The following is a 14,429-nucleotide window of genomic DNA, read 5'->3' as shown; positions in this document are numbered from 1 at the left end:
AACTCAGGACAACAGTTTACTTACTGGATTACTGGTTTACTACAAAGGCTATAGCTCAGGAACAGCCGGATGGAAGAGATGCAGAGGGCAAGGTACATGGGAAGGGGCACTGAGCTTCCAGGCCCTCACCTGATTAAGTAACTCTTTCCATCGGATTTTGTGTTTGTAATGGTGCCAGCTTTTAAAATAATTGGTTATAAATCTGGGGACTTACCTCTTGGTTAATCAGTCCATCTTCAACTTCATTTTGTGCATCTACAAGGAGTCTACATTCTTCTTGACCTCTCTGCTGCTTTCTTTCACGCTATCAATATTTTCATGTAGAGCAAATTATTCCATCCATGTGTACTTAACAGGAAATTGTACTAGTTCAGCTAATTCAGTGAACTCCTGTTAAAAATGTCAGCCTTTGAAATTCCATAACTTCTCTTTCCTGGCCTGTTATAGAATTGTTTCTTCTCTCTGCCTAGCTTAAATATGTTTTGCTTTGTCTGCAGATATTCGCTCAACACTGTATTCTGTGGGATCAAAGAAGGCGAGAACTAGAAAGTTCCTTCTATTTGTGTCTTCCTAGGCTTACAGTGTACATTTCCAGTAGTGAGAAACAGGGTCTTCTTTCTACCCTCATAGCTGCTAGCACAGAATAGATCCTTGGTAACTATCTGTGAATGAATAACAGCTTCATAAATAATTGGAAGAAAAGATAACCTTCTCTTCTTTTAAATGTTAAACAGTACCTTCCTTGTACCTTTGATGTTGGTGTTGGATACTGAATAGTCTGTAAATTGTGGGACAGATACTTATTTGGTCATCTAGTGTAAGACTTTGAATATCATAAATACTGGTTAACTCTAGACATTACTACTGATTTTAGGCAGCACCATGATAAATCATAAGTTATGGACAAGAAATATGGAGATGGGGTAACAATCCTGGCACAAGATCAAGTAAATGATTATTTATACTAATGCAGAGCTTCATAAATTTTTTTGGCTCATAAAATGCATGCGTATCTCAGTAATTTTTTCACAGCACCTCTAGGACAAAAAGAACACCTATCTATTTATGAAGAAGTTAGGTTTAAAGAACTTTGTTCATGTTCTAACAACACCTGTCAGGCACTACAGAGTTTCTCAGACCTTAGAGTCAGACATTCTGCTCTTCTCTTCTGCATTGACTTTTCCCACCATGTCTCTTATCACAGCAACTACCAAAGTCTAACTTCCCAAAATATGGCATTTCTGAAAGGAATAAAGTGGTCTCCATGTATCATAGAGACTGAACTGCTTTGAGGCTGCAGTTCATCCAGTATTCAACAGGTAGTGCCATGCTTTCCTAAACATTTAAAATATGCATCAGTTTTCTGTGAGTTTGCTGTTGTGCCCTGGAATATGTTAGTGTGTAGTTTGGGACCTGTGGCTCTAATGACTGTCACCAGAGAGGGTAGGAGAGGGTCTCACCTAAGGACTGAGATGAGTCCCTCTTTTGGAGGGAGGGCGGGAATAGTGAAAAGGAATGTTTTAGGAGCTTTGATGTGGACTCATTAGCTTAAGTAACCCACCTGTCCTTAATCTCATCTTCTCTAAAACTTTGAGGTAAGTGCCATGCATATCTGGTGGTCACTAAGGACCACAGTTCAGTATTAATTTTTTGATTCTCATCAGGCCATATGCATATTTCTATTTTTAACACCTTTGCCACACTTTTTATGTAAAAGTAAAAATTGAGTATGAAATTCTGATGTATATGTAAAAGGATGATTTGCAGTCTTTGATTCTGTCATTGTTACTTGTTCTATTATATTAGCTTTTTAAAAAATATGACTTGAGTCCAGTCTTTGTTTCTGATTCACAGAAACAAAATCTAAGTTTTGAGTCAATCAAAAGCTCTTGTTTCTTTCTCCTGATGTAGAACAAATCACCTGCCGCAGTTACAGAACCAGAGACAAATAAATTTGATAGTACTGGATATGATAAGGACTTAGTAGAAGCTTTGGAAAGAGATATAATTTCTCAGAATCCTAATGTTCGATGGTAAGTTATAATACTTAGGTGCTGTAGATGCTTTTTGAACTTGAGAGTGGAGCAAATGTGGGCATGTGCTGAAAATCAGCCCTTGGGGTACATGCAATGAGAGTATGACATACAGTGAGAAAGTTCACTTCTGTTCAGGCTGTACTAATTTTTTGTCAGACTTTTTTTTTTTAAAGATATTTATTTTTAGAGAGAGAGGAAAAGAGGCAGAAAGGGAGAGAAACATCAATGTATGGTTGTCTCTCACATGCCCCCCAGCTGGGGACCTGGCCCACAACCCAGGCATGTGCCCTGACTGGGAATTGAGCCAGCAACCTTTCGATCTGCAGGACAGTGCCCAACCCTCTGAGCCACACCAGCCACGGCTGTTTGAGACTCCTTAATTTAATAAAATAAATAATAATAACTTTTATAAAAAATTGATACAGAGTGGGAATGAGAGTCATAGAAATTTTATCTTCTTTGTGAGACATCCTCTAATGGTGCAGGGGCAGTGATTCCTATGCATGTGTGTTGCTTGTTACCTATACCTTCATCCAGTGCATGCTGCTTTATGTCCTGTCATTTAGAGCAATGATTCTTGACTTCATTAGCATTATATCTAATTAAAGAACTGTAATTTATCACAATGAGTTATAAAAGTTCCTTTTCCCATGAAGTTAAGCATTTTGTTAAAACCTTGTATTATTTTTAGGTATGGTTTTGGGAATGATTTAAATATATTTTTTGCTGTTTGATATCTATACAGTGTGTATTTTCATTTAAAATATCACATGTACAGTAGTGATGGTAGTGGTAGTGGTAATCTTGTGTTGGAGAAGGCTTTGTAGCAATCTCTAGGATACTCTTTAACCTTGGCATCTACTTCTTACTGGGGTTGGGGACAAAGCAGCGGTATTGCAGTCTGTCTCTGCTTTATACGCTTTTTATTCTGTATGTATGGTTGTTTTTTTAAAGGGCTCATCATTTTTAAATCATGGAGTTTATGGAATGAGCATTATTAATACAAGTGGGAATTTGTTTTAAATTGAGATGGCATAATAATACTTGAGTGGGCCTGTAGATCTGTGTTTTCATTTGCCAAGCTGAGGATCATCACTGACACACACCGACAGTACTGAGTGTGCTGTCTATGTACTGGTTGGCATGGCCTCATCGCAGTGTCTCAGTTCATTAGTGCTTGGGAGGCGGAACCTTAGCACTCAGCAACATCAGATCGTGGGTCCCCAGTGGCTCTCAAGAATGACTACGTAGAGTTAAAAATACAGTCTAGGAGGTTACTGATACAATATCTTCTGTTTCAGGGATGATATTGCTGATTTGGTAGAAGCTAAAAAGTTGCTTAAGGAAGCAGTGGTGTTACCAATGTGGATGCCAGAATTCTTTAAGGGCATTAGGAGACCGTGGAAAGTAAGTTTATTGCTATTATGGGATTGTCGAAGTGAATGGCAAGTACATGGCTGTAGAAAGCCAATATTTATCTGTGTTAGAGGGGAGAAAGTAGTAGAGTAGGTACAGAAAATTGAAACTAAAAAATGTATGTTGTGTTAATAAGAATTTTGTTTAGACCAAAAGCTTTTTAAAGGTTCCCAGAATACGAAATAAGCACACTATGATCTTGGAAAGTTGGACATATAGCAGATCTAGAATGAGCTTGTATTTACAAATGTGAACAAGTTGCCTAATGCAAAACACTCCATTTTCTGTCATTTTGCCAACTGGTATCTGGTTCTTTTTCTTAAGAAATGAGACATACCTGTACCTAATGAGGACTTTTTAAGGTTGGGCTAATGGGAAAAGACTGTCAAAAAACTCTTTGTTGGATTTGGAAAATATGCTAATGGCTGCCTGCACTTTTTAATTGTAAAAGTCTATAAATATTCAGTGATAAGCAAGATACAAAATTATAGAAATTCTATAAATATTAAATATAGAAATATATTTTCTATAAATATAGAAAAGTCTATAAATATTAAGTGATAAGCAAGATACAAAATTATAGAAATTCTTTGAGTATAACTATGTAAAAAAAATAACTAATTTATTTAAGCAAAAAGACTCAAATAAATATAAGTGGGAATATATCCAGATACTAATGATACTCGTATTAGGGTATGATATTGTAATATCAGTATTAGAATATTGATTGTATTTTTTCTCATCTGTGTTTTAAATTTTTAGTGATGTTGTTATTATACTTTTGTAATGGATAAGTTTGTGATAAAGTATGCTTCTGTGTACCTTTCTATTTATTTGTCTTAATATTATGCGTAAGGTGGTTGAAAATTGATCCTTAGTAGTGGAGTTCTTGTGAATTAGAACAATGGCTGATAAATCCCTCACTTACGCTGCTGTATTCCTAACAGGGAGTGTTGATGGTTGGCCCACCTGGCACGGGCAAGACTCTCCTTGCTAAAGCAGTAGCTACAGAATGCAAGACGACATTCTTCAACGTCTCTTCATCAACGCTGACTTCTAAGTACAGAGGAGAGTCCGAGAAGCTTGTTCGTCTTCTGTTCGAAATGGTGAATGTTTGAGACAACTCTCATGATTCTTTATCTCTGACAGGGGTGAAAGTGAGTTGTAACTATCTCCAGTGCGTGGAACGGCTGTAGGCAGAATGACACTGTTCCCAGAGTATGATTCCAGTGCCCTTGAAGGCAGAGTCTGTTACTCAGATCAGTAACTTGAGTTGCTCTTTGTCCCCTTTCCTCTGTAGAAAAGGCCATCTCTGTTACTTTATGGGTGTGCTTACGTTGTGAGATCTACCTTATTAATCTGCTGTAGGCATTTGAAATTATGTTTTTAAAATCAGTAGGCTTAGTTATAATATGGTAAATGCAGTATGTTTAACAATAATGCAGAAAATCATAAGTAGTTGTGGAACTTAGAGCACCTCCAATCTGTGTGCTGTACCGAGTACCCAAGTTCAGTGATCCAGTCTCTGGCTTACATTGTTTGCTCCTTCCTTTTGTATCCTTTCACTCCCACTAATCTGAGTATCAGTAGCAAAAACATAATCTAACAGGTTCTGGTAGAATATTTGGATTGAATCCAATAGACTTTGCTAAGCTTTACTGATTATTTCAGTCTCGTCTCATTTAAGAAATCATGTATTTATAAGTGTTAGGACATACGTTTATTTGTAGACAGTGACAGAGACTTGGACTCTTAGTGGACAGAACCGTACACCATACTAATATACCAGGTCTTCCTTCCTAGGTTCAGAATACAACAGAACAAGCAAAGAAACAGCCTCACAATTTCAGGTTATTTATTTTCTTATAAAGGTTTCTCCCAGTTTCAATTTCCATTTTATTTCTCCTTTAACTTTGAAAATTCATTAGGCAGGATGCGGATTCTGACATGTCCTATTAATGGCTTATTAGTAGTCCATACCACAGTAGGACTCTAATGAGCCTCTGAGATCATTTTGAGAATTAGTTTTTCCTTTGCTTCAGGGGAAAAAAGTTACGTTGTCAGTGTTTCAGAACAACCAGGCCATATAAAAATGTACTCTAAAAATAGGGAGCAGCTAAGTGTGGTGTTGTTGAGAGTCTGGCAGCCTGAGTCAGATCCCACCGCTGTCACTTACCTAGGTGGCAGATTGCTTTCCTGATCCTCCTCGCTTTATCTGTGCAAAGAGGCCAGTCATACAGGACCTACCTCTGTCATGCTGAGTGCGTGAAAGGAGCTAGTGCACTGATTGCTTACTACGGAGCCTGGAGTGTGAAGGCTCACGGATACTAGTTAGCTGTTAGTTTTCATGAATTATTTGAGATATTTTCTAATGTAGGGTTTTTTTTACATTTTTTATTTTCATTTTTTAGTTTTTTAAAGATTTTATTTATTATTAGAGAGGGATGGGAGGGAGAAAGAGAGGGAGAGGAACATCGGTGTGTGGTTTCCTCTTGAGTGTCCCCCACCAGGAAACTGGCCTGCAACCCAGTCATGTGCCCTGACTGGGAATTGAACTGGCAACGCTTTGGTTCACAGTCTGGCGCTCAATCCACTGAGCCACACCAGCCAAAGCTTTTTATTTTTATTTTTTAAATATATAATCTTTATTATATTTTTTCCATTACCATTTAGTCCCCTTGTACCCCTCTTCTCCCAGTAATTGCCACCTAATGTAGGGTTTTATATTCAAGAAAACTGACCATTTTCTCCTATGTGGGAAGCCTCTTACAAAGTGCTGATTTGCATTACTTTTTATAGTGAGGTTTATCAAGGCCTATCCAACAGCTAATTTGCACTGGCCTTCCTGGTATTGCCATTGTTAAAATCAACCCTGCTTATCCGAGTATGCTGCTTTGAGTTGTCCACTTGTCGAGTGCTTCAATCACAAACCAGTGTCTGCAGTTTGGAGCTTCCGCCTTTGTGACTTTTGATTAGCACTCATGTTTGAAACCAGCTTGATATTCTGTCCATCCCAGACTTTCTCAAGGAGTCAGATTGTACTGCCTTTCATGTCTTCGGTTTGACTGCTTTACAGATGACTTCACCTGCCTCTTGAGTGCTCACTCTGCACTGCCCAGAACCTCTCAGTGACAAAACTCAAGGGGCCTGTATTTTTTATTTTTTGTTTTTTTACTTTTATTTTAATTGCTGTTCAAGTACAGTTTCCTGTCTTTTATTCCCAGCCCACCCACCCACCCATCTCTCCCCACTTCCCTCCCATTTTCACCTCCCCTAGTTTTTGACCATGTGTCCTTTATATTTGTTTCTGTAAATCCTTCCCTTTTCCCCTGAAATTTCCTCCCCTCTCCCCTCTGGTCACTGTCAGCTTGTTCTCTATTTCAGTGTCTTTGGTTATATTTTGCTTGTTTGTTTGTTTTGTTGTTTAGGTTCCTGTTAAAGGTGAGATCATATGGTATTGGTCTTTCACCACCTGGCTTATTTCACTCAGCATAATGCTTTCTAGTTCCATCCATGTACTTTAAATAAGGCCACTTACATATTATTTTAAAACATCCAGGATTTTTTATATGACATGGTAACAAATACATACAAAAACTTGATTTAACGGTATAATTTTTGTTGTATTTTCAAGAATTCTCAAGTGTCAGAAGCCTAATCAAATGAATTTAAACCAAAATAATACATTGAGTCAGTTAACTTGGATTTTTCAGAAGTTAACCTTTTAGATATCTAGGCCTAGCAGGATCCTGTAATTCAGATGTATTCAGAAATGTTTCTTGATTTTTGCCCATTTACCTCTGTTACAGGCAGGTCCCCATGTGGCGAAGATAGCCATCAGAGGCTTAGCCTTGTCTTTCTCTTCTGTCTTTTTTTTTTTAATTGATTATGCTGTTACAGTTGTTCTATTCCCCCCTTCATTCCCCTCCACCCTACCTCCCCATCCCTATTGCCCCCCCTTTAGTTTATGACCATGTGTCTCAAGTCCTTTAGATTCTATATTTCCCCTACTATTCTTGCCCCCCCATCTATTTTCTATCTACTGTCTATGCTACTTATTTTCTGTACCTTCTCCCCCCTTCTCCTCCTCCCACTCCCCTGTTGCTAACCCTCCATGTGATCATTTCTATGGTTCTGCTCCTGATCTAGCTGTCCTCTTAGTTTGCTTTTGTTTTAGGTGTGGTTGTTAATAACTGTGAGTTTGCTGTCCTTTCACTGTTCATCTTTTTTATGTTCTTTTTCTTAGGTAAGTCCCTTTAACATTTCATATAATAAGGGCTTGGTGATGATGAACTCCTTGAATTTGATCTTATCTGAGAAGCACTTTATCTGCCCTTCCATTCTAAATGAAAGTTTTGCTGGATAGAGCAATCTTGGTTGTAGGTCTTTGGTTTTCATGACTTGGAATACCTCTTTCCAGCCAAGATGGAGGCATAGGTGGATATCCGTGCCTTCTCACACAACCAAGTTTAGAGACAACTAAATATTAGCAACAGAAAACACAGCCAGAACACAGAAAATTGAACTTTTCGGAAGTCTGTTAATAACAAATTTTTCAGTCTGACCGGTAAGGGACGAAACAAGCAGCTGGTGGAGCGGGGTTGCACAGGAGTGCTCGGTCAGACGGACTCAGGCGCACGGAATCCAGGTGCAGGGTTGGACCTAGTGAGCAACCGAGGCAATGAGGACGGAGGGCTGCGGGTTGACTCTTGTCTTTATGGTGATCCCAGACTACCCCTCACCTCCCAGTTGCTCCACCAGCATTCCGGGGATTAATGTTTGTCCTGCTTTGGGGCCTGTGCCTGATGGAACCCATCACTGGAGTCACAGACTTTGAGTGATCTGAGTGGCCAATGAATCATAGCCTGAGTCTCGAAAAGAGTCAGCCTCTTCTTAAGTAGTGGAATAAGAATGAAAAAGGAATGATTTGTGAGTGAAAAAGAGTTTCTTCTACCAGAAGGCAAACAATGGGTGTCCACTAAGGTCTCTCTACGGTACTTTCCCAGGTCATCCAGGCCGATGTGCCACATAGCCTTTGCTTTAAATCAGGTTATTACAAAAGCAAACTAAAAGGACAGCTAGATCAGGAGTGGAAACATAGAAATGAAGATCTCAAGGAGGGTTAGCAACAGGGGAGTGGGAGGAGGAGAAGGGGGGAGAAGGTACAGAAAATAAGTAGCATAGACAGTAGATAGAAAATAGATGGGGGGGCAAGAATAGCATGGGAAATATAGAATCTAAAGGACTTGAGACACATGGTCATAAACTAAAGGGGGTAATGGTGGGGACGGGGGGGTGCAGGGTAGAGGGGAATGAAGGGGGGGAATAGAACAACTGTAACAGCATAATCAATAAAAAATTTTTTTAAAAATCAGGTTATTCTGCACACCCTCAGAATTTGGGAACAGTCAGTCTACTTTTTATGTGGTGTGGTGCAGACTAAAATTTAATTTTTTCCATGTAGGTAGATGGTTTCTGTTGGTAGATGATTTCTAGCTAGAATCTCAAGTGAAATTTTTCTTCCTTTTTTTTTCTTTCCCTCTGTCCAATCCTTGGGGGGGGTGGTACAAAAATGTTTGTATATAGCACCCAAAACCCAAGTAAGGGTGATTTATTAAAAATGACATTACCCCTTTGGAGAGAATAGATGACTCAGGATTCAAATTTTCAATTAGAAAGGAAAGATTTAAATATTAGGATTTTTCAAGTGAACAGACTAAAACTAAATCCATATTTCAGAGGCATAGTACTTTCAACAGCTAAATGCCTCTTGACAGCTATTGTGTTATATCCTATGGTCCAAACGAATTGACAGACTCAGTACAGTTGCATGTTCAAGGTTGTAATAATCACCTGCCATTGTAGACATTTATTTTTAGAAAAACCTTTAAATTGCTGTTTGTTCATGCAGGCTGTTTTGAGAAATCTTTGTGAGCATTTAGGTTCTTTCTTGGGCGGTGATTCTGTAAGTTTGGATATTTCATTTAAAAATGATTAACAATAAACTTCTGTAGTTACTGTAATAAATTGTTCCTTCAGACTCCTTAAGAGAAGGATGATACTATTGAGTCTTATAGAGCTACTTACTAGATTAATACCTGACTAGATCTGTTATTTAATGAATCAGTCTTTCCTGTTCTTTGGTTTGAAGAAGAAATACATTAAAGGTACAAAAATAAACTTGGGAGATACTACTGAAACATAAAAAGGAAGTACTATACACGCTACAGTACTGATGAACATTGAAAGCACTGTGTTCAGTGAAAGAAGCCAGACACAAAGGCGACATATTGTATGATCCCATTTATTTGAAACATCCAAATAGGCAAATCCATAGCATAGAGACAGAAAGTAAATTAGTGATTGCCAGGGGTTAGAGGAAGAGAAATAGGAGTTATCTTTTCGGGGCAATGAAGATAGTCTGGAATTTGATGGCTGCACAACATTGTGAATAGACTAAATGCTGAATTGTACGATTAACCTGGTTGAAACTGAGAATTACTTTGTGAGTTTATCTAAAAAAGAAAAACTTGGGCCATATAAATTCACTCTTCTAGTTGACTACTTAAGAGGATAAAAAAAAAAGTACTTGTATTTGTCAAATGAAAAATGGCATTTTAATTAGAATTTCTTAAGAGGGAATCTATGTACTTCTATTTAAAATTTTAACCAAATTTTTTTCTGGAAATTTAGAACATTTAACCAGTATTTGTAAATGTTTTCCCATTAGTTTATATTTTTTGTAGTACACAGGATAATCCTGTATTTCTATCACTCATATGTAAATACATATTCAGTTGTTGTATTGAATAGCAAAAAAATTGCTACATAATATTTAAGTGCATAAGTCTGTATTAGAAACTGTATTTTACTTGTTCCAGTTCTACCCTCTCCCCCCAGTATTAGGACAAGAGGGAGAGAAGCACAGTGTGGCAGGTTCCTCAGCAATTTTCTGGTTGATAAACTATAGATTATTTATATATATATATATATTTTTTTAAACTTTTTTATTGATTATGCCATTACATTTGTTCTATTCCCCCCCTCCATTCCCCTCCACCCTGCATACCCCTCCCCCACCATTTCCCCCTTTAGTTCATGAACACGTGTCTCAAATTCTTTAGATTCTGTATTTCCCCCTACTATTCTTACCCTCCCCCCTATCTATTTTCTATCTACTGTCTATGCTACTTATTTTCTGTACCTTCTCCCCCCTTCTCCTCCTCCCACTCCCCTGTTGCTAACCCTCCATGTGATCTTCATTTCTATGGTTCTGCTCCTGATCTAGCTGTCCTCTTAGTTTGCTTTTGTTTTAGGTGTGGTTGTTACTAACTGTGAGTTTGCTGTCCTTTCACTGTTCATCTTTTTTATGTTCTTTTTCTTAGGTAAGTCCCTTTAACATTTCATATAATAAGGGCTTGGTGATGATGAACTCCTTGAATTTGGTCTTATCTGAGAAGCACTTTATCTGTCCTTCCATTCTAAATGAAAACTTTGCTGGGTAGAGCAATCTTGGTTGTAGGTCTTTGGTTTTCATGACTTGGAATACCTCTTTCCAGCCCCTTCTTGCCTGTAAGGTCTCTTTTGAGAAATCAGCTGACAGTCTGATGGGAAGTCCTTGGTAGGTGACTGTCCCCTTAGCTCTTGCTGCTTCTAGGATTCTCTCCTTCATTTTAATCTTGGCTAATGTAATGATGATGTGCCTTGGTGTGTACCTTCTTGGGTCCAACTTCTTTGGGACTCTCTGAGCTTCCTGGATTTCCTGGAAGTCTATTTCCTTTGCCAGATTGGGGAAGTTCTCCTTTATTATTTGTTCAAATAAGTTTTCCACTGGTGGCTGTGCCTTTCCCCCTTCTGGTACCCCTATAATTCGGATGTTGGAACGTTTAAAGATGTCCTGGAGGTTCCTAAGCTTCTCCTCATTTTTCTGAATTCTTATTTCTTCATTCTTTTCTGTTTGATCATTTTTTTCTTCCTTCTGGTCTACTTCCTCGATTTGAGTCCCAATTTCCTTTCCATTACTATTGGTTTCCTTTGTATTACCATTCATTTCAATTAGTTTAGCCTCCATATGTTTCTCTAATTTGTGACTAAAATCAACCAGTTCTGTAAGGATCCTGATAACCAGTGTTTTGAACTGTGCGTCTGAAAGACTGGCTATTTCTTCATCGCTTAGATCTATCGGTTCTGGGGCTCTGAGTTGTCCTAGAGCCATTTTTGGTCTATTCATGCCGTTAAGTAAGCGGAGCGAAGCCTTAGTTGTTTTTATAGATTATTTTTAAATGAAATAAAAACCTGGTGTTTCATGGTTTCTTCCTTTAGGCTCGATTTTATTCTCCAGCCACCATCTTTATCGATGAGATTGATTCCATCTGTAGCCGCAGAGGGACTTCTGAAGAGCATGAGGCAAGCAGGAGGGTGAAAGCTGAGCTGCTGGTGCAGATGGATGGTAGGCATGTGTGTGCACACCAACCCACACGGCCCCCGATGACCCGAGTGGGCTGGCGAGTAGGTCCCAGAGCTGGGCAGCATTACACTGGGCACGCTCACAGTGGTGTCGGGCGAGAAATGGTGGCTCTTCCCAGGGCAGATATGCTGATCTCTTGTTTTTGGCCATGAAATTGAAATAATGCAGATAAATTGGCCTTCAAGGGGGATATGTATGCTTTTGAAAATTTAAAATAATTTATATATATTTGAGCTGACCTGGTCTTTTGATTAATCTATTTGAGTTATAGTTTTTGTACACTACAACAACTCATTTTTCTTAGACTAAAGATCACATATATACTAGTTAGTTTTAGAAGGCTTGATGGTTTTGCTATCTTGTAATGTTGTGCTAAATATTATTTGATGATCTTTAAGTAGTTGAGCTTTATTTTGTATATCTTACTATCTTTTTACTCTTTCCTTACCCTTCTTTCAGGCGTTGGAGGTGCTTCTGAAAATGATGACCCTTCCAAAATGGTTATGGTTCTGGCAGCTACTAATTTTCCCTGGGATATTGATGAGGCTTTAAGACGACGTCTTGAAAAAAGAATCTATATTCCATTACCATCAGGTATCTTCATGTGAATCTTGTCAGAAAGCTCATAACTCTTAAGTAGTTTTGCTTGGAAATTTTTAAATTTGGTATAAACTTTCAAGAGACAAATGCAGGATGTTTTTTCCTTATATTACTGGGTTGGCTATATCTAGCCTCAAAGCCTTGATAGTAGGAAATTTAAAATTCAGTGAAGGATGGCTCCTAATTTTTAAGCAAATGAGGTCTAAGAATTGTAAACAACTTCTCAAAGTAGACTTTAAAAAAACAACACACTGTGTTTATGTTGAAAGCTTACATTGCTGAATTTATTTCTACATTAGCAAAAGGCAGGGAGGAGCTATTACGAATAAGTCTACGTGAGCTGGAATTGGCGGATGATGTTGACCTTGCGAGTATAGCAGAAAACATGGAAGGTTATTCAGGTGCAGACATTACCAACGTGTGCAGGTATGAATTATTTTGGAAGCAAGGGTGGGTCTAAACTTATATCATGAGGTTTTTAATGTAAATTAAGATAGGTAAAGAATAAAGGCCCAGATTATAGTTAACAGTCAAAGACACAAGTTCTGGTATTTAGTGTTAGCAGGTGCTGGTAAGATACTGGTATATCTGACATGTCGGTGGAAAGTCTGTTCATTTGAAAACAAGTTCAAGAAGCTAATTTTAGAGTAAAATAGGAAATCAGTAATTGTCCTGGGTTAGAACTATTAATGTTGGTGCATAGGTTCAATGTACCATTATGTAGGAAGTATCATTTTGAAATTGATTTGGCATACCCAAGTAGAGTACAGTCTCTACTCCTAAATGTGATAGGAATAGCAGTAAAAAGAAAGACTGCTTCTATTCCAGCTGCCTCATAAATTTTGTCCTAATCTCAGTATTACTTGAGACGCCTTAGCAAGGTGCTTGACTGTTAGTTTCCTCGTTTCAAAAGCAAGCGTATCATGCAGGACTAGTGTGGGAATTGGTGATGATGTGGGCACATACTCAAACGGCCGTATGTTGCCATCTTTGTTTAAATGGTGGCTTCTAAATAGGCTGAAACTTGGTGAAGGAACAGAGCTACTTGAGTCTCAAGATTCCCCTTTTAAAAAATAGAAAGGTACTAAATACAGGGGGGAGGGGAAATCACCTAAATGGATCAGTTAGCTTTTCCTACACTGTAGGAAATAATTTTCTAGCTAAGGTTTTCATTCAATCAGAGTATCACTTTGTGGTGCTTTTTAATTTAAAACCCAGGGATGCATCTTTGATGGCAATGAGAAGGCGTATCGAAGGTTTGACCCCAGAAGAAATCCGAAATCTTTCAAGAGAAGAAATGCACATGCCTACTACTATGGAGGATTTTGAAATGGCTCTAAAAAAGGTTTCTAAGTCTGTGTCTGCTGCAGACATTGAAAGATATGAAAAGTGGATATTAGAGTTTGGATCATGCTAATTCTCACAACTGTGAGATGCCTGCCTTAAGTATTTGAATAATAATTAAATGTAGCATTTCATTGCACTGAGTGCTATATTTTTTTAAACTTTCATAATGGTAAGATTTTAAAAAGTATGATTCTTATTAAAGGCATTTTTTAAAGCTGCAGGCAATTCACTTTGTTTTACTTCAGCATTACCTGATTTCTTTTCACTTACCACAGACGTTGCAACACAAAAGCTGTTGGTTTAGAAAACAGTCTTTGTATTTATATGCATTTGTGTAGTTATAGCATCTTCCACTGTCTGTGGCTGTCTTTCCTTCTAGGGAATAAGACTGGGTGCCAGTGGAAACCTGAAAACTCCTGAACATTTTTACACAAGTAGCTAATTGAAACATGAATCGTGCAATGTGCCCACCTACTTGCCTCCATTCCCTGGAAATGGCTTCAAAGACCCTTCCTTTACTGTGCCTTTAGAAAAGGAAAAAAATGTGTATCTGTATACAACCT

At 38.1% G+C, this 14,429-nt stretch overlaps 1 protein-coding gene across 2 annotated transcripts in view; it reads left to right on the top strand.

Annotated features, from left to right (window-relative positions):
* KATNA1 (katanin catalytic subunit A1) overlaps nucleotides 1-14,084 on the top strand; it is a 33,956-nt gene extending 19,872 nt beyond the window's left edge. For both annotated transcript variants that reach the window (XM_037156815.2, XM_053663430.1), the window contains 7 exons: nucleotides 1,912-2,033; nucleotides 3,338-3,443; nucleotides 4,400-4,558; nucleotides 11,775-11,901; nucleotides 12,379-12,513; nucleotides 12,819-12,945; nucleotides 13,738-14,084. In XM_037156815.2, the coding sequence (XP_037012710.2) occupies nucleotides 1,912-2,033; nucleotides 3,338-3,443; nucleotides 4,400-4,558; nucleotides 11,775-11,901; nucleotides 12,379-12,513; nucleotides 12,819-12,945; nucleotides 13,738-13,936 (975 nt within the window). In that variant the 3' untranslated portion in view covers nucleotides 13,937-14,084. The remainder of the gene's footprint in view (nucleotides 1-1,911; nucleotides 2,034-3,337; nucleotides 3,444-4,399; nucleotides 4,559-11,774; nucleotides 11,902-12,378; nucleotides 12,514-12,818; nucleotides 12,946-13,737) is intronic.
* Nucleotides 14,085-14,429: the final 345 nt, after the last annotated feature.

This window comes from Artibeus jamaicensis, unplaced genomic scaffold, assembly GCF_021234435.1.
Source record: "Artibeus jamaicensis isolate MK-2021 breed Jamaican fruit bat unplaced genomic scaffold, CSHL_Jam_final contig_3176, whole genome shotgun sequence".
NCBI lineage: Eukaryota > Metazoa > Chordata > Mammalia > Chiroptera > Phyllostomidae > Artibeus > Artibeus jamaicensis.
Note: the sequence above shows the minus strand (reverse complement) of the source record. Positions and strands in the feature narration are given on the sequence as shown.